General features: G+C 43.5%; 1 protein-coding gene across 2 annotated transcripts in view; it reads left to right on the plus strand.

Moving 5' to 3' along the window:
- PDE11A (phosphodiesterase 11A) overlaps positions 1–20925 on the plus strand; it is a 218185-nt gene that overhangs the window by 12370 nt on the left and 184890 nt on the right. Inside the window, exon 1 of one of the 2 annotated variants that reach the window (XM_050969012.1) lies at positions 3965–4504. The exons of the other annotated variant lie outside the window; for it this stretch is intronic. Coding sequence (XP_050824969.1) covers positions 4046–4504 — 459 coding nt within the window. The 5' untranslated portion in view covers positions 3965–4045. Of the gene's footprint in view, positions 1–3964; positions 4505–20925 lie in introns of those variants that run through there. 2 annotated transcript variants of the gene reach the window in all.

Below are 20925 nucleotides of genomic sequence, written 5' to 3' on the forward strand. Positions count from 1 at the left end.
TGGAGCTGTTAACTCTTGAATTCAATATAGACACGCGATTTTAAATACTGTCATACAGCAATAGAAATGGGTTTCTGAGCCCACGTCAAAGAAATAAAATATCTGATGTTAAAAAAATCTGTATTGATTATGGAAGACCTAAAAGTAAACTTGTCAGAATGAAAAACAAACTGAAATTTATCAAGTTAGAATTTTTTGGTGCATGACTCGGTTTTTTCATACTCATGAATAATTCATATCTATGTTCAGTAAAAATTACAATAGAAGTATGCCTTTGAGAGGGATTTCATACAAGAGAGTAGCATCCTCAGTGAATATTTGAGAAGTTCTACATACAAGTGATGACATGGGAAAAAAAGAGGGCAAAAATACAGTCGAGAAAAGCAATCCTCACTGGAGGATCAAAGGAAACTGAAGAAAGAGTAAACTTGTGGTATGGGGGAAAATTAAAACTGTAGAAATAAAAATGGAAAATTACACAAAACAAAGTGCTATACTACAAAACACTGATAGGTGATCAGCTGGGTCAATTAAGATGAATTCAATTCAGGCAATCAAAAGAAGACATTTGTGAAATGATATAAAGCTATATAAGACATGGTATTCCTATGAAAACGGACAAGGAATGCTTCGAAACATCAAAAACATGTATGAAGATTATAAACTTTTTGTGATACTGAACCAAGTCTCCTGGAGCACATATCCTCAAAAGGCTTCATGGCTCTGGGCACTGGGCTATGTTCAGGGCAACTGGACCTCTATTGCCCCTCAGTGGTCCAAGCGTCCCGTCAGTTTGCTGGATCAGGAAGAAAGCCATGAGCCTGTTTAAAACCGAGCTATTTATTAAAAAATCCTTTCTTTGTCTGCTGGGCTCTGGCAAATCCAGTCTGAACTAGTATTTGTGTACCTCTCCCTAGGGGTGGCTTCAAAGGGCTGATAGCTAGAGAAATTACATAAACAACCCCCTCCAGCGAGAGGCATTGCACACAATGTACATACACATGCGCACAATTGCATTTTTAATACAATGAGGTCCCCATAAGGTACTAAAACTAATTCAATAAGATTTATCTTGGTTTGCCCAGAATTCTACAGGACATAGTCTGTAACAGGCTATACTCTGCCCTTAACACCACAGCCCTGGGGAGAGGGTGCTGACACGAACCATCCTAGAAGAACTCAAGTCTCTCTGCCACCCACAAACCATACTTCGGCAATCACTGCAGATAATTTCTTTTATCTTCCCACCCGCCCCTCCCTCTCCCAGAGTTTCCCTTCCCCTGACATTACCCAGCAGCCCATCTCCCACTTGCACCTGTCCCCAATGTTGTCTATCTGCCCCTTCCCTTGCCGTCCCTCCATCCCTTTTACCTTTCACAGTTTGGCCTTCGGCACAATTTCTGCTCACCCCACCCCACCCCACCAATTCAACCCCTCTCTCTGTCCCCCTTTTCCACACCTTTTCAACAGGGAGCATAAGGGCAGCGGGTTCAGAAGATGGTCTGGCTGAGGATGGTCAGTGACAGGACCGCAGCTAATCCTGAGCAACACCCCTTGCCCGGGCTACGCAGTAGACCCCTATCTCCCCCCCGCAGTGAGACCCAGTCAGAAGCTTAGGGCCATGCGGGAAAACGGAGCGGCTCAGACTGGTATTTCACGCCCACAGCTCTGTTTCGCGCCTGCGCACAGGAGACCCCCTCCCAGCGCCTTTGCTCTCGATTGACAAGTTTCTGCAGCTCACGATGCCCGGTTTCTCAATGAAACGCAGGCATCTTACGGAGCCAAGGCAGAATGAAACTTCACTGAGCGCAGCACACCCGAACAATAAACAACGCTAGCAAGCTGATTTCACTCACTGTGCTAAGTGCAGCATAATCTAGGACAGACACCGGGTCAGAGACTGAGAAGGTACTTCCTTTGCCTGTTTTGCTTTCTCTGGACAAGTGATTAGATTTCTTTTCTCTTTCTGACAGTCACAGCCCCTGTACATTCCGGTGAGCCTGCTTTATCCTCCCTGATGCCTGCAGCAGAAGGGGGCGGAGGGTAAATCAGCTCTTAAGGCACAGAAATCTCTTCTGCCCCTTTCCACACACGCTCATTTGCACCTGTCTCCATAATTGGCGTACTTCTTTATACCCACACACTTCCAGGCCCCATTCTGGAGGGGGCTGCTCAGTGGGGATTACTTTTCTGACAGTGTTTAAAGTGTCTCTCTCTCATTTGATTAAGGATTTGGCGGTGTCTTTTTCAGTGAAAATCTCATTCATTAATTTTTGAAATCGCCTTCAATCAGCCCCCGGTTAGGGGATGAAAGCTGTATTCAGGTGTTAGGATCCATGACTATGATTTCAGTCACTTATGCACAGGCATCAATTTAGCAAATGAATGTGCTTCCCCACGTGCCCGTAAAAATAACCGCCGTCCGTCTGTCTCGGTGGATGTGCTCAGCTTTCTGTCTCGCAGCTGATGCTGCAGAAGGAGGCACACGAGTCGCATGTGTTATTTGCGGCTCCTACACGCTCAGCGAAGCCGCACGTTCCCATAGAAAGGTGACCACGTGCACCTCTTTGGGTCTCCCTCGGGGAGAAATGACCACAGCAAAGCGCTCCCCATTACGGTAACCAGATGTCCCGATTTTGGGGTCATTTCCCCCCATCCCCTGTCCCGATTTTTGGCACTTGCTGTCTGGTCACCCTACTCCCCGCAGAGGTACTCACGTCCTCCCATTCTACCTTCACTGGCTGTGTTTGCAGAAAGCCAATAAAGAAAATACCATTAACGATGCCCAAGGCACTCTGGGTGTGGACAGTTCGTTTCCTTAAGTAGAGAGTGCGAGTATTATTTTCGGGCACAAACAAGTCAAATAAGAGAAGGGATTTTTTTTGAAGGAAATATGTTCACTGATTTTAAACGAATATTAACAATCTTAATTTATATTAATAGAAACGCAATATTTATATCACACATATTTACACTTACCACGCACAAACATCCACACCCACACATCTTTCTCGCACACAAACATGCCCACAAATCCTCCTCCCTCCCCAGGCAGGATGAACGAAAAGACTGAATGCCTTGAGCTCTCCTTCTTAGTTTGAACTATTAACAATGGGAGGCTCCTTGCTTGTAGTATTGCTGTTCACGATCCATAGGGAGGAGAAGAAGGGCACCCTGCATAATCTCAGTCACTCCGCACCGCACAGCGAGTAGCCATGCTACTGCCTCCGGGAAAATAGGATGCTGCTGACTCTGTCTCCTGTCCCTCCCGCCCCCCCGACTCACGCGTTCTTCCCTCCCTTCCCACTCCCTCCTCAGTGGTCTGCTGGCTGGGTTACGCAGGAGCAGTTCGCAGAAGGGTTTCCAAAGGCGCTTTCAGCTCAGTGCATCCCGGGAAAGCCGCGGCAGCACCTTTCCCTGAGGAAGTGGAGGGAGCAGGAGGACCTGGCCCAGAACCGGGAGCGGGTAGGGGAGGACAAGGAGAAGCGCGGGCCAGGTGGAGGAGGAGCAGGAGGCGGGCCAGGCTGGACAAGGGCGGAAAGTCAGACAAACGTTGCTCCCTCGCTTCTGGGCAGCGTCCCCACCTCTGCGGGAGGGGGCTGGGGAGCCGGGGGATCCCCTCTCCCTTCTGCCATGGTTCAGCGGGGTCGGAAATAGTTCGAGGCAGTTTCGCGAGCGGTCCCAAGTTGGCAGCGGAGCCGGTGTTGGGAGGCGGCGGCGGCGGCGCTGGAGCCCGGGGACCATGTCGGCTGCCAGCCTGGACTTCGCTGCGGTGGAAAGTTTCCTGGACCGGCACCCGGAGCTGGTGGAGAAGTGGCTGAAGAGGAGGAAGTCGCTCGCCGCAGCGCCTCCCAGCGCCACCCCCGGCAGCCCCAGCCTGGGCCCCGCCAGCAGCTACCCCGGGGAGGCCAGCGCCGCCGGCGGGCTGCAGCGAAGGGCTTCCCAGAAGGAGCTGAGGCAGAGCTTCGCCAGGTCCAAGGCCATCCACGTCAACCTGACCTACGACGAGCACGTGCACGCCCGAGCCCAGGAGCCCCTCAGCAGCATGCGGAGAAGGGCCCTGCTCAGGAAAGCCAGCTCCTTGCCCCCGACCACGGCCCACATCCTCAGCGCCCTGCTTGAGTCCCGGGTCAGCCTGCCCCAGTACCCGCCCACCGCCCTGGACTACAAGCGCTACCTCAAGGAACACAACGAGCGCCAGTTCTTCCTGGAGCTGGTCAAGGACATCTCCAACGACCTGGACCTCACCAGCCTCAGCTACAAGATCCTCATCTTCGTCTGCCTCATGGTGGAGGCTGACCGGAGCTCGCTCTTCCTGGTGGAGGGAGCCGCGGCGGGCAAGAAGAGCCTGGTGTCCAAGTTCTTCGACGTGCACGCGGGCACCCCACTCCTGCCCTGCTGCAGCACCGAGAACTCCAACGAGGTGCAGGTGCCCTGGGGCAAGGGCATCATCGGCTATGTGGCGGAGCATGGGGAGACAGTCAACATCCCAGATGCTTACCAGGTAGGACTGGGGCCAGCCATAGCGCTTGAGAATTTGTGGGCACAGGAACTCATGTGCTGGCCACTCAAGGCCCAGTTGCCTGCCTGCCATGTGCCCCTGAGTTTGTGGGGCCTGGGTGAGGTTTCCTGGCTTCTGGGACCCTGTGACTTTCCAAAGGGGGAGCAGGACAGGGCAGCCACACTGCCCTGTTATTACTGCCCTGCACATAGGCAGTGTGCCCTGGGAGGAGGGGTGGGGGAAAACCTAGAAAGAATTAATTTTGTAACCATAGGATTATGCCTGACACTAGGTAGAAATCCCATTTCTTATCCAGCACACTGAGCTCTTAATCAAATTGATAGATAGCCAGATGTCAGGATTCTCTGGGTGGTAGCTCTGCCAGGCCCTGGTTAGGGCAAGCCACTTAACCACACTGGACCTTAGCTTTGCAACCAAAGAGGAAAATTCAAAGAGGTGGGTGACAGTCACCTTGCATTCAAACACTTAACAGATCACTTCAGCAGTATAATGTGAGACTGCATCAGTGTCATAATATAATGTTGTATTATAATGACAGCTTGTGGGCTTCTGAAGCTGATTTTGGGAACCATTAATCCCTCATAGGTATTACTTGTAAGACATGAGATTGCTCAAGTAAAATTAGAACAGATCTATAAAATTCAGAATGGCTGATAAGGCTAGGTTAACTGGCTGTAAAATGAGTACTGTTTCATTTCTATACTTCACATCACAGGGTTGTTTTAAGGCTTGATTCACTTTGCAAAGTACTTTGATAACATCTGATGAAAGGTGCTATAAAAAAAGTGCAAATCATCATCCTTATTCTCTATTACTGCTGAGAGAAACCTTTCCTGGCTGCTACTAAACCAAACTAAAGATAAAATATTTCTGAAAACCCTTTGCATGTGCCCCTCTGGACTAAGACAGATTTCCAAACCTTTTTCTGGGAACAAGGTAACAACTCCAATCTCCCCTTACAAGAACTTTCTCCATCACTTCAGATTACTCACTTTGCACTTTCAGGATGAAATCCTGACCTCTATGAAGGTGATGGCAAAACTCCTAAGTCCCATTGACATGGATAGGGTCAGGATTTCACCCTAAGCTCTCTCAGTTTAGAGCAATTCACAGCAGGGCCAGTGCAGCCATTTGGGCAACTTAGGCGGTACCTAGGGCACCGGCGTTTGAGGGGCGACATTTTCTTCTGCAGCGACCATGGCGGCCGGATCTTCAGCCACCCCGGTTGCCACCGGCATTTAGGCAGAGGGAGGTGGGGCAGGGGAGCACACGGAGGGCAGGGGAGCACCACCTGCAGCAAGTAAGGAGGGGATGTCACGCAGGGGCACTCCCTGCCCCTGCTCACCCCTGCCCTGAGCATGCTGTGGCCGCTTCACTTCTTCCGCCTCCCAGGCTTGCGGCGCCAATCAGCTTAGGTGCCACAAGTCTGGAAGGCGAGAGAAGTGAAGCAGCCACGGTGTGCTCGGGGTGCTCGTGCGCGGAGCAGGGGTCAGCTGTGGCAGGGGTTGCCTCCGGATGGAAGGTGGGGGCTGGGGAGCTGCCGAAAGGGGGGCACCTCAGGGCAGAGCTGCCATGGGGGAGGGGGGCGCCTCAGGGTAGGGGCACAGTGGAAGTTTCGCCTAGGGCGCGAAACATCCTTGCACCGGCCCTGATTCCCACCCACACACTCTTTTTAAAGCAAAAAACCAGATATCCTTTCAGGATTCCTACTCTTCTTTTTGTTTACATTTCCTTTGTTACATATAAAAAACAGGCCTCTCACCCAATTAGGTCATGGAGCGCTATATAGGATTGAGAAATATATGTCTTCCTAGCAGGGACTTAAATATTTTAATTGCTTGATGATAAACATTTGCCCAATGTCTAATCTTGTCCTAGAATAACAAAAAGCAAACAAACAAAAATTGACACTTGTTCCTGAACCATGCAGGGAGAAAATGGGAGATTAGAACAGAGCATTTTTTAAAATGCAGGCCAGTCAGGATGAATTTTTTTTGAGTGATACTATTTATTATTCATCAAGGACCCAAAAGTGTGGTAGGCACTTTAGAGGCATAAGTTGGGACAGGTCTCTGCCCCCCAGACTTTATAAACTAAAAGAGAGAGGACAGAGGTTAAGCGAAAGGGATATAAACACATAAAGCAAAGTGGCTGAGGCCAAGTTTTGTCACACATCTGATAAATTCAGATTTTTCTTCTTTTCCCTCCTGTAAACGTGCAGGACTCCTGTGGTGCCTCCCGCTGGTCATCTCAGGGAATTAGCATTTCCAGCCTCCAGAGCACCCTCTGCATGCTGGTGACCTGCTGCTGCTGCCCCCCTGCCCCCTATGTCCCTCCTAGTGCCCTTTGTCTTTGGGGTGCTGCCCCTGGCAATACTCCTACAGTCTCAGGGTCTCCCCACCCAGGAGATCCCCCAACCCGCTATCCCCACCTTGCCTCAGTCTGGGCTACTGCCAGTCATCACCAAGCCCCCACTCCCTGGGGCAGACTGCAGTGTATAAGCCACTCATCATAGGCAAAGGGGTTTGGACCTACTGCCTTCCTCTGCCTCCCAGTACCTCTATGGGCCTTGGCCCAGGCCCTGCAGCCTGGGGAGTTGCCAGCCTAGAACTCCCCTGGCTCTCCCAAGCCCTGCTTCACTCCCAGTACCATTTCTGCAGGCAGCCAGGCCCTGCTCTCTCCTAGCCTGGAGAGAGACTTCTTGGGCTTCTGGCTCACAGCCTTTTTACACAGGCCAGCTGTGGCCTGATTGGGGCATGGCCCAGCTGATGCTGCTTCCCCAATCATCCCAGCTTAGCGGCTCTCAGCCACAACCTTCTCCCAGGGCTGACTTTAACCCTTTTTCCACTGGAGTGGGGGGAGCCACCTCATTACACCTCCCTATTATTTGTTCCTTTTCCCCCTCTGTTTCTGATCCAGCCCTCCCCTCTAAAACATCATCCTCGTCCCTCCCCGCTGCCCGCCGTCTCCCTGTCTTCTTTCCCAGTCATTGACAGTGGGCTGACTATGAGATGGTTGCAACATGAAGAGATTAAAACAAGAAGTAGCCAGCCCGGAGATTCCCTCAGTAGTCCTAAGTGTCTATAGTATCTAAAGGTACTGGAGTTTGCTAGTGCCAGGGTCTGCCCCTCACTATATCATCTGTCCTCTTTGGGTTTATGGAGTCTCTGGACAGCTCCAGGTGCTTTCCTTGCAGGAGGTGAGGGGACCATTGGTGTGGCATGAAGTTTCCTAGGGATGAGGGCCTGGAGCATTTCAGTCACTCTTGCCCCTTTCCCTTGAAAGAGCTCAGTTACTTTAATAGATTTATTTGTTCGTGACAGAAAATGGAGAAAAATAATCAAGGCATATTCCATTTACTGACCAGTCAATATTTATTTTACATACTATTTCTTATGTCTGGCTTCTGTTCATTGTAGTTAGGCTAAAAGTTTATAACTAATACACTTCTCTATGTGCTTAAACCTACAAATATGTACTTCAGGGGTAGGCAACCTATGGCACGGGTGCCGAAGGTGGTACGCGAGCTGATTTTCAGTGGCACTCACACTGCCTGGGTCCTGGCCACTGGTCCGGGGGGCCCTGCATTTTAACTGAATTTTAAATGAAGCTTCTGAAACATTTTAAAAACCTTATTTACTTTACTACAACAATAGTTTAGTTATATATTATAGACTTAGAGAAAGAGACCTTCTAAAAACATTAAAATGTATTACTGGCACGCAAAACCTGAAATCAGACTGAATAAATGAAGACTCGGCACACCACTTCTGAAAGGTTGCCGACCCCGATATACTTAATGGAGAAAGGGGTGGAGTCTTGGGCCCTGTTTTCCCATATTTACATCAGGGTTACACTGTTGCAACTTTAATTGACTTCAGTGGAGTTACTTCTGATCAGTTTTGGCATCAGAAGATTCAGTCTCTGTGGCTTCACTGGGGGTTTTGTATGAAAATAGAACTGAGGATCTGGCTTCTCTTTTGATTAACCATGGTGGTTCTGAGTTAATGCAATTTATCTTCTTGTACCTGGCACATTTGTGACCATTACATATTATTAAAGCAAAAGGAGACCTACTCTATTTAATACTAGCAAGAATAAAGACCCCAAAAGAGGCTCGGATTCAAGTGCAAAGACAAGTGACAGATGTTCCCTTTCAGATCGTTGCTAGTGCTTTCAGGTCATTGTTAGTGCTCACAATACACTACTTTAAAAATTAATAAAAATGTGATATGATTAGTCAGTGTTAATGATGATGAAGGTGTTTGATCAGCTGTGAAGTGAAAAAAACATCAACAGGTAGCTTTGTCAGGCTGACAGGTGGAGGAAAAAAGGATGACAGAGTAACATTCCTTTTTTATATTAGAGAGTGACTGCAGTGAAGTCAAAGGCTCAGGTGTTCAAAATATTGACAGATATTAACTAAACAAACACCTTTAATTTCATTTAAAGATTGTGTTTCAGAACATAATAAAGTAAGTTAGAGACAAAGATATTCCCCTAATGTCATTCAACTGGTTTACAGATAAGTGAATTTAATTAACAAGAAATTAACAAGATTTAGGAAGTTTATCATTCAATGTGTCAACCATGGTTTTTACTTCCACAGGGCCTAATCAAACTCCCATTGAAATCACTGGAAATTATTCCATTAGCTTCAGTGGAAATTGGATTGGGTTCTTATTACAAACAGAGGGTCTTCAACTTCCACTGAAGCTACAGGGAGTTAAGAGTGCTCATCATGTAAGATTGTTACCTCATACTTTAGGTCTCAATCCTGCACTGTGATGGGTGCAGATAGGTCTCTTGTGCCCATGCAGAACTCCACTTGTTTAAATAGGTTGTAATGACTTACTTGTTTTCAAAGAGGATATAATATTTTTGTTACAAAATGCCTTTTTCTGAAGTGGAATAGTCATGAAATCAAATAATAGCTTGAGGCCTTAATAGTGAATCTGGTGATGATTAGGTTATTGGGCTGGATCTTGCAAACCCTTACTCAGGTGAGCAGTCCCTTTGAAGTCAATAAGACTACTTACATACTTACTTTGCAAGATCAGGACCAGAATTAACTTTAAATTTGGAGATTGAATAATCAATTTTTATTAATATTAAATTACTGATTGGCTCTATTTTCCCAAGGTAACTTGAATTATGAAGTTTAAGAGTCATTAAACATTTCTAAGTCTAGCAGAGAACAACAAACATTCAGCGTATGAAAGTAGGAAATTCCTGCTAATGAATGTCATATACCTTAGATTCTAGATGTTGCATGTTTAGTTCTATTATTTTATTTCTTCATTACTTTTCCTTTAATTAAAAATGCTTTTTATCTTACAAGTGAAATATCACATATTTCAACTTAAAGCAAGCCTTTAGAAATGTATAACAGCGGAAAAACTGAATACATTATAATTTTGTGCTAAGTCATTTATAAAGATAAATTATTATTAGAAAGTTTGTGCTAATGAAAATTTTAAACTTGGATGAAGTGCAGTTATTAATGGAAATACATCCTTTGTTTTAGTTTAAGAGTCCAGTCTTGCAACTGTTACTCATAAATAATCCAATTGATTTGCAAACAGGAATTTGTCAGATTTAGTTTAAAAATAATGCATGTACACTGGCCAATGACATATGGGGCTGCTTCCATCAGCAAGACTCCACAGGACTACTTTAGTAATGCCTCTCATTATACATGTATTTCTTTGAGACCTACTCCAACTGGAATAAAAAGTAGATAGTGTAATTTTTTGGAACATCACTGATTCTCAATGGAAAATCTTCATTCTAAAATGGCAATGTCTCTTAAATGAGAATGTTTTAAGAAGCAGATTAATGTTAATCAATAAGGAAATTAGGACCCAATCCTGTTGAGTACTAAACTCCTGCAATTTGTTGATTTCATTGAGAGTTGAGGGTGCTCACCACTTTGTGCAACATGCTCAGAACCTCGATATAACTGTCTCCACCGTAGGAGGTTAGTGGGTTGTACCACTTTAACTACACCAGTACAACTTGTGTATGTGGACAAGTCCTCAGACTCAGCGTCCCTTCTCCCGTCAGCTGAGTACAGGGAAAGCTACAGCTCAGATTTCAGGTTATCCCACTCCAGTTCCCTCAACAGGGTGTAAGAGCAACAACAGGGAACAACCTGTATTTCTAATGTGAAAAACAAGCAGGTGGAAAAAATGTATGAGAAAAATGCCGTGAGGCCATCATAGGACATCATAGAGGTGCAGTATTTGTATTTGTGCTCAGCTGCTAGAGTAATGAGTGCATTATAAGTACATAGACAGCAGGCATATAGAATTCATCTTTAATCATTTGTTAAAAATATTTCATTTAGGTAGCTTAAAGTTATAGATTTTCAAGACATTAGTCCTTTTTCCTCAGAGTGTTTTACTGCTTTTGGACCTTATTTATGGATTATTTCCATCTTACCCCAACTTTTGTATGTCAGCAAGCAGAGCAGCATTTTAAATAATATTGTAGTCACAAGAAATATTAACATTATCTGAAATATAATTTATTAGTTTAGCTGTACAAAACTGTGAAGCTAATTTGATGCCATCCCAAATCCTTCCCCAGATCAGTGAAAACAGCACACTCAGCAGAGCAGTAAGTATAGTCTCAAATGGGTAAAAATGACATTCTGCCAATGGCCATTAAAAACAAGGGGAAAGGGTATTATTATGATCTTGTATTAAAACAATAATTACAAAAAGCAGTTTTAGAGAAAGTAAAACATGAATTTTTAATAAGGTGGGGGAAGAGAAAAAGAGCTATTAGAAGAGAAAAACATCATTCCACTTGTAAGCTGTTGGGGTGCAATAGAAATAAAACCAGGAATCAAGTGATTTGTCCAACAGAAGTAATGCTTTATACCAGTACATAAAAACAAGTTACCAGAAGCAAAACCAAGCAAAACACAAAGCCTTGCCTTCTGTGCTGCAAAATCCCTAAAAACCTAACAGATCCAAACATCTCCAGAATGGGGTTCAGCAAAGTCCTGAAAACCTGAATGTGGGAACTCTCCTCTCAGTGGCTCCTCAGTAGCAATTGTTATAGACCGTCTCCTTTGTACCTATGCAAGGATGCAGAGGACAGTCATGTTGCCTACTGGGAATGTGCTATTGCACTGCACTCTGGCACAGTTTGCTCTTTATGTATAATACACAGATCCTGATAAAATAGACTATGGATTACAGCTCTTGGCTGGATTTTTTCTTATTATCATACAGTAATATTACAAAGGCTCACAATCATTTGTGTAAATTTTTTAGGCTGGGTGTTCCCTTGTGGGAAAGGCCTTTTAGATAACAGAAGGGCATGAGCAGATAGGAGCTGCATTTTATTGTGCAAGGTAACCATTATATATCAATATTAATACTATATCTCTTTCAGTTTTACAGAGTGATTAAGTGATTGTCAGCATAGGCCCTGGGAGGTGCAGTTCAATTTAAGGGAAACATTTGAAGAATTGTTTTATTCAGCAGCTTTTAAAAGTAGACATCAGCTGGTAGTTGTGACTCTCTGTGCCTCTGGGGAACACCCAGCACCCCCATGTTCATCCTTGTAAAATGATTGTGTGGAATCCAATGCAAAGTTTGTCATGTTGGGTGTCTTCGGAAGGCTCATGATGCACTGAGCATTGTTGTTACAGTAATGTTTTAGGTTATAATTTCATGTATATAGTTATGAGGCTGAAAATGTAGCCTTGTGACTTAAAATAAGCCCAGGCAAAAACTCTCCAAGAGCAGAGAGGCAGTTCACACCTCATTAGGGCAGGTATGGGACAAACCCAGCCCAGCCTCACGGGAACAAAGGACTCTGGCCTAGGCAGCAACAAAAGGATCTGTTGGACTCTCAAATGAGTCAACCCTCTTCCTTTGGCCATTTTGGGACTTTGATGAGATGATATTCACCTGACTCTGAAGGGAGTGGGGCAGGCAAAGCCAAGAGAGAAGAAAGAACATGATAAAAGGGAGAGATTTTGCCATACTCTTCCTCTCTCCTCCACCTATATCTGCAGACACCACCACCACAACCACCACCACCAAGCGACTGAAGTGCTAATCAAAGAGGAGAGCCTGGTTAAAGAGCAACCAGCCAGCCTGTGGTGAGAAGCACCTAAGTTTGTAAGGGCATTGAAAGTGTTAAGATCAGCTTAGAATGCATTTTGCTTTTGTTTCATTTGACCAGGTCTGACTTGCTACGCTTTGACTTACAATCACTTAAAAAAAAATCTGTCTTTATAGTTAATAAATCTGTTTGTTTATTCTACCTGAAGCAGTGCAGAGACTCCCCTTGGGATAACAAGCCTGGTACATATCAATTTCTTTATTAAATTGACAAACTGATATAAGCTTGTAGTGTCCAGCGGGCATAACTGGACACTCCAAGACGGAGGGTCCTAGGGTTGTGTCTGCGACTGGAGATATTGGTTAGTGTCATTCAGCTGCACAATCCAAGGAGCAGCTTAGGGCTTGGCTACACTGGCACTTTACGGCGCTGCAACTTTCATGCTCAGGGGTGTGAAATAACACCCCCCTGAGCGCTGCAAGATACAGCACTGTAAAGCCTCAGTGTAATCAGTGCCGCAGCGCTTTGAAATTTCAAGTGTAGCCATACCCTTTGGCCAGAGGTTGTGCGTGAACAGCCTAGGAGTGGGGATTCTCACAGCAGACCAGGGTAAGTCTGGTTCCCAGAGTTAAGAATTGGAGTGACCTAGGAGATCACCAGTCCAGATAACACCAGAGGGGAATGTCACAGTAGTGCTGTATTCATTCCAGTACTAGCCAGTACTATTCCCTTCCCCAAGGGTAGAATGATAGGTATTTTGAAGAGCAGAGGTCACAGAAACGTGACAAATAAGATAGACACTCTAAGAAAAAACATCCATTGCACAAAATATAGCAGAAATGAATTTTGAGATTTTTTAGGACATTAAACATAAATGAACACAATAACAGGAAATGGAGAAGAGAATTAAAATAGTAAAGAAATATATATTGCTTTAATGTGCACAATCACATTATACTCTAAGATGAAGATTTAATTTAAGTTGAAGTTAAGATTGAGTGTATGAAGCAGTACTTCATGGTAACAAACATTGTATGGATGTTGTAATTATCCCCAAACCAAATATTACAAACCCAGGAAATTCAAAGCTAAAGTTATAATACTTGAACATGTTAAGATAAGAAATGTACAGTTAAAGCACCTGAATGACCTTACTCTGCCTTATAGTGATGCCATGTAATAACCATATAATTCTGATTAAGGCATTTTAATTTTTGTGGTCCCAGATGAGATTAAACTGATTTTGAAAGACACGTTTGTTTTTTTCATATATTCGTTTGGGGGCCTTAACTGTGTATTTCCATATATAATTTTAGAGGTCATGAGCAGCAACTCCAGCTGCAGCAAATCAAAATTGGAAGTGCTCACCATCTTTGCATAATCAGACATATCTCTATAACTTTGTTCTCGTCTTCATTTTCCTTTGTCCTCTTATGTTGCAGAATTATTTTAGTTCATTTCTTAGTGTGTCTATTATATGTGTATATATAAAATATACATATGCATACACAAACGAATGAGAAACCAAAGATAAGGTGAGTAAAGTAGTAGCAGCCAAGAATTAAAATGGGAGTACTTGTGGCACCTTAGAGACTAACAAATTTATTTGAGCATAAGCTATCCACAATGACTCCAAAATCTCTTTCTTGAGTGGTAACAGCTAATTTAGACCACATCATTTTATATGTATGGTTGGGATTATGTTTTCCAATGTGCATCACTTTGCATTTATCAACATTAAATTTACCACATTGCTAAATGGAAGTGGAGTAATGGCTAGATCAGATGGGTTCCCTGAGAGGATCCTGGTATGAAAATGGGGGTTGTTGTATGGAAGAGTTTGAGAACTACTGTGCTAGACCAAATAGTAATGGAACTGATGCATCAAGATTTAGTATGACAGGAACCTGGGTTTGTAAAAACTGATTACATGAGAGATCATATTTCTTTGATAAACCTACAAGTTGTGGAGATGAACACAGAGAAGCTGTCATACGTGGTCAAACCACAGGTTCATCTAATTTGATATTCTGTCTATGGTGGGGTCATCAATACCTTTTGGTTTAGAGGAAGAAAAAACATTGCATAATGCATCTAGCTCAGCAGTTCTCAAACTTCATTGCACCGTGACCCCCTTCTGATAACAAAAATTACTACATGACCCCGGGCTGGGTGTGTATGGAGCTGGAGCCCCACTGCCCTGGGCTGAAAGCTGTGGGCTTTGACTTCAGCCTTTGGTGGCAGGGCTCAGGCTTCAGCTTCAGCCCTGGGCCTCAGCAAGTCTAATGTTGGCCTTGGTGACCATTAAAATGGATCTGCGACCCATTTTGAGGTCCCACCACTCAGTTTGAGAACAGTTGATTTGGCTAATAATGTGCTAAAAAAAGTTCTTCCTGACTCCTGTTGTTGATTTACTCACGCTCTGAAGCATGAGATTTAATTATGCATGTTATTAGCTTAACATTCATATCTACAAATTTTAAACTGGTCATGAAGCTATCCGCTTTTTAACTCAGCGATAGTATTTCACCATGAATTTCTTGCCAATGAGTTGTATAGCTTATTTTGCTAAGTCAAACATTATTATACAAAAAGACAATGCACATAGATAATAGATATACAACAAACCAGTAAATGAGATAGGTTTCAAGGCTCACATACAAAAATTCCCAGCACATACACAAAAATAGATCATGTATTGCATTGAAACAGTATCACTTCTGGTAAGATATTAATGCATAAAATGTGGTTTTGATACACCGTACTGCAGGGTATGCTATTAATAGGAATTATATGCATGAGCTGTAAACAGCAGTATTTTTGTTCTTTCTGCTGAAAGCTTAATGAAACTTAAATATCTGAAATTGAAAAATAAGCCCCCCAGGGCCAAACCATGTTACTTATTTCAGAGTTTTTCCAGAGCTAGAGGAATAAAAGTTAATTGAAATTAATCGACAACCTTAACTCATGCGATTAACTCAAAAAAATTAATCGCAATTTTAATCACACTGTTAAACAATAGAATACCAATTGAAACGTATTAAATATTTTGGATGTTTTTCTACATTTTCAAATATATTGATTTCAGTTACATCACAGAACAGAAAAAGTGTACAGTGCTCACTTTATATATTTTTATTACAAATATTTGCACTCTGAAAATGATAAAAGAAATAGTATGAGGTGAATTGAAAAATACAGATACCATTATGCAATCTCTTTATGGTGAAAGCACAGTTTACAAATGTAGATTTTTTTGTTACATAACTGCATTCAAAAAGAAAACAATGTAAAACTTTAGAGCCTACAAGTACACTTAGCCCTACTTCTTGTGCAGACAATTGCTAAGACAAACAAGTTTGTTTACATTTACAGGAGATAATGCTGTCCACTTCTTATTTACAATATCACCTGAAAGTGAGAACAGATGTTCACATGGCACTTTTGAAGCTGGCATTGCAAGGTATTTACATGCTAGATATGCTAAACTTTCATATGCCCCTTCATGCTTTGGTCACCATTCCAGAGGACATGCTGATGACTCTCATTAAAAAAATAATGTGTTATTTAAATTTGTGACTGAATTCCTTGGGGGAGAATTGTATGTCTCCTGCTCTGTGTTTTACCTGCATTCTGCCATATATTTCATATTATAGCAGTCTCAGATGATGACCCAGCATGTTGTTCATTTTAAGAACACTTTCACTGCAAATTTGACAGAATGCAAAGAATGTATCAGTGTGAGATTTCTAAAGAGAGCTACAGCACTTGACCCAAGATTTAAGAATCTGAAGTGCCTTCCAAAATCTGAGAGGGATGGGGTGTGGAGCATGCTTTCAGAAGTCTTAAAAGAGCAACACTCCAATGTGGAAACTACAGAACCCGAACCACCAAAATGAAAATCAACCTTCTGCTGGTGACATCTGACTCAGATGATGAAAATGAACATGCATTGGTCTGCACAGCTTTGGATCGTTATCGAGCAGAACCCATCATCAGCATGGACGCATGTTCTCTGGAATGGTGGTTGAAGCATGAAGGGCCATATGAATCTTGAGCTCATCTGGCACGTAAATATCTTGCAACGCTGGCTGCATGGCACTGTTGTAATACCTGTTCTGACTTTCAGGTGACATTGTAAACAAGAAGCTGGCAGCATTATCTCCTGCAAATGTAAACAAACTTGTTTGTCTGAGTGATTGGCTGCACAAGAAGTAGGACTGAGTGGACTTGTAGGCTCTAAAGTTTCACATTGTTTTATTTTTGAATGCAGTTATTTTCTGTACATAACTCTACATTTGTAAGTTCAACTTTCATGATAAAGAGATTGCACTACAGTACTTGTATTATGTGAATTGAAAAATACTGTTTTATTTTTGCAGTGCAAAGATTTAGGATAAAAAAATAAAGTTAACACTGTAGACTGTTTAACAGCACGATTAATTGTGATTATTTTTTTTAATCGCTTGACAGCCCTAATAAAAGTATACTAGAAAATACAATGGCATGTGAGAAAGGTGGGGCACAGCAGGGTAGGTCAGGGGTTCATGTAGACCTGTGTTAATCAGAGAGATTGCCTTGAGGACCTCCTCTCCTATCCTTGCTGACTAGAGACTTCTTCCCCTCCCATTGTGATTTTGTAATTTCCCTATGTCAACTATATAATCCAACTGTGATTTTCTAAGAAGCCTAAGAGATTTCAGTGTCCAACTCCTATTGTAGTTCAAATGTGTGTGCCTTAGATTCCCCTGAAAAATCTCTGTCTAGTTGAATACATAATGTTATGAAAGGGTATGCTTTAGTTGTCTTTATTGTGATAAATGTTTTGATCTGTTTGGAAAACATTTGTCACTGCATCAAATTCTGTCTGGTGCCAGGGCAACTTTGTTCAGGTCTCTGTAGGTGCAATGAAGCCAGTGGATCCAGTCACTTGAAGAGTCCCCTGATTTAGGGAAGTTCTTGTGTGACCTAGGTGAATGGCCCCAGGAAAACACAGGGCTTTCTATCAAAGGCAGCTCATTAGATAATTAATAGTGGCTTCAGCTGTTTTGTGCACAAAGCTCTTGAGAAGAAGAAATCCTTTTACTAGTTAGGCTATGGGTATGGCTACACTTACAGCTGTACAGCGCTGGGAGTTACAGCTGTCTTCGTACAGCTGTGTAGGGAAAGCGCTGCAGTGTGGCCACACTGACAGCTACCAGCGCTGCAGTGTGGCCACACTTGCAGCATTTGCAGCGCTGTTGGGAGTGGTGCATTATGGACAGCTATCCCAGCATTCAAGTGGCTGCAACGTGCTTTTCAAAAGAGGAGGGCGGGGTGGAGAGTGACAGGGAGCGTCGGGGAGACAGAGAGAGTGGATTTTTGGAGCTGATACTGTGTCAGCTCCCTGCCTTGCAAGTTCTAAGGACTGGAAGATACACAGCACCAACCTTCAATCATTTTAAAAGTTTCGACCCCTTCCCCCACCCCTCTCTTATTCACTAAATGCAAACAGCCTTCAGACCAGATAAGCAGCTGCTCCAAAACGGACTCCCCCCCCCCCCCGCCATGTTGCTTCTCTCCTCAAGCAAACTGTGAACATTCCAAAGGAATCTCCCTGCCTGCCTCTGGTCGAGCAAACGAGCTGTGTTTGTTTTTTAGATAAGCAGCTCGGGGAGCCCGGAGTTCACAACAAAACAGCAGAGTGGCTGAACAGGCATTCTGGGATACCTCCGAATACCTCGGAGGCCAATTACAGCGCTTTTGGTGGCCACACTTGCGGAGCAGCGCTGCATCACCAGCGCTGCAATCCTTATACCCCAGGCAAAGCAGGAGTACAGCCAGCGCTGCAGCCAGGGAGATGCAGCGCTGTATGTGCCTTGCCAGTGTGGACGGTGAGTAAGTTGCAGCCCTGTAAACCCACCACCAGCGCTGCAACTCTCCAGTGTAGCCAAGGCCTAAGTCTACACTGGCAACTGAATGACAAAACTTTTGTCTTTCAGAGGTGTTAAAGAAACCCCCCCCCCCAACAAACAAACAAACAAACGACAAAAGTTTTGCTGAAGACAAGTGCTGGTGTGAGCAGCTCTCTGTCGGCAGGAGCGCTCTCATGCCAGCAATGCTAACGCCGCTCGTTGGGGGTGGACATTTTTTGTTGGCAAGAGAGCCAACAAACAGCGACTACACTGCATGACTTTTAGCTGTTTTATCTGTTTTTCATTTGGAGAAATATAGCTATCTTTGGTTAGAAGAAATTTTATGGTAAGTGAATTGAATATGCATGTTTTCTTTGGGGCTGTGAAGTTTGAGGAACTGGATAACGGGTGGCCAGTGTCTGTCTTTTTTCCTTGTATTTGGGGATTAAGAGATTTCTTTGTGGATGGGAAGCATTGCTCCAACATTCTTCATATGTTTCAGAGATTGTGCCATTTTGGAGTGATTTATGTAATGAAGATTTGTTTCTTTTCTTTGAGATTGTTTATCCATTTCTATTTGGGGGGAAGTAATCAGTATTTTCTTATTTATGCATAATTTGATCTGTGCAACACATGATGTTCCAGAGAAGAACTGCAGAATCTCTAGAACAGCTCTGATGTCTTTAGATAATGTTATGTTTTTGTTTCATCTGTATTTAATTTCATTGAATGTTATGTTTTGAGCTTTTTCTGAATAGTTTACTATCTTCTGGGTTGTTCTTTTTGTTTCCCATGAAGATTATTTTAATTTTATAAGAAGCATGATGAGGTGAGTTAATAGATCTTTTCCATCATTAATTTCTATAAGTATCAAGGCTATTGCAGCAAGGATTCCTATAGAAGCAATCATAGCTTCCTTTAATCAGCTTCACCTACCAGTGCTGTTTTGCAATGCAGTAATCCAGTGGCTTTAACCATGCTGTTAGCCTATTTCACCCTTTCCTTATCTTTCTGCCAGAGACTGTTAGTTAAGTTACAGAAATACGACATTCTGATTTGTAATTTTAAAATAGCATGTTGGAAGACATTTTGTTTTGAGTTTTTACTCCAGTAGCCTGAGTACTAGGGGCTGTAGTTGTCTTTGTAGAGTATTTGAATCACTGTTCTTGAGAAGAAGCCTGTTAACCTGCAGATCCTCCTCATTCTTATTTTTGTCAAGAACTTCAAAGAGTGCCTTAGTTCTGCTATAATGGCCTTGCAACTAGCTTTTTGCTGTTTTGTGGGATAAAGTAACTCAATCTCAAACTGTAAGTTTGAGTAGGAGCTTTTTGTCTGCGCACACTTGTTTTTCCACTCAGTCTGTTCCCATAAATGTAACACATTAAAATGTGCCTTTATACTTTAGCCTCTTTTACAGAAAGCCTATAGATTAGCATTAAGATGTAATAGCTGGGAATATATTCAGGCAGTGGGCCTATTGTGTATTATATTACAGGAGTGGCCAAATTTACTGGCCTCCGAGCCACATACGACAATCTTCAGAAGTTCAAGAGCTGAGGCACACATGCCAGGAGCCAGGGCTTCAGCTCCGCTCCTGCTGAAGCTCTGAGCCCTGGCAGATGCATCCCGCTGGGCAAAAGCCCTGCGATCCCCCTGCCTACTGGGCAGAAGTCCCTACTACACCACCCCACTGCAAGGCAGAGGTCCTGAGCTTCTCCCCCCAACACCTCGCAGTCTGGTAGGTGGAGAATTGTGGCGGGGAGGGGAGCTCTCTGATCTGCACTTTAATGGTAAAAGAGCCACATGTGGCTTGTGAGCCAGTTTGGCTACCCCTGTTACATTTGTGACTGTCAGTTGACCTGCTTTGGGGTTATATTTTTGGGCCAAGTCATACTGATCGTACTCATAAACAGGGAGAGTTGTTGAACACCAAAGTGCCAAATCACAGACTGTAAAAACCTCTGGAATTAGCAGTTCTAGGCTAGAGTTCTGCTCAGTAAACAAAACAAAAGCATTTTATTGATGACAGTAAGTGGTAATGAAGGCAGATCATATTTTGAGACAGAGTGCTAAAATGGCTACCAGATGTTCTAAGCAAAGAAAGATGGCTTAATAACCTATGCCATTGAGAGTGATATGGGTTGAACTTTGTCAATATTCAAAGCTTAAAATATTCCCATTCAGCTAGAGGCAAAAGAACAGCCATCCTTTCAACTCCCCCTTTTGCTTCTTATACAGTCACTTTGTTCACCTTTGTTATATGCTGTCTTGATACTAGCTTTGTTATGACGCTAAAATGTGTACCTTTTGTTCCCCAAGTAAAAAAAAGTTTTCTTTTTTTACCCTCACTGTCAAACAATATATGACTTGTGTACTCATATTTGAGATCAACATTCAAATACAATTGGCAAGGGTTTGCCCAGA

Source organism: Gopherus flavomarginatus, chromosome 10, assembly GCF_025201925.1.
Source record: "Gopherus flavomarginatus isolate rGopFla2 chromosome 10, rGopFla2.mat.asm, whole genome shotgun sequence".
Lineage (NCBI taxonomy): Eukaryota > Metazoa > Chordata > Testudines > Testudinidae > Gopherus > Gopherus flavomarginatus.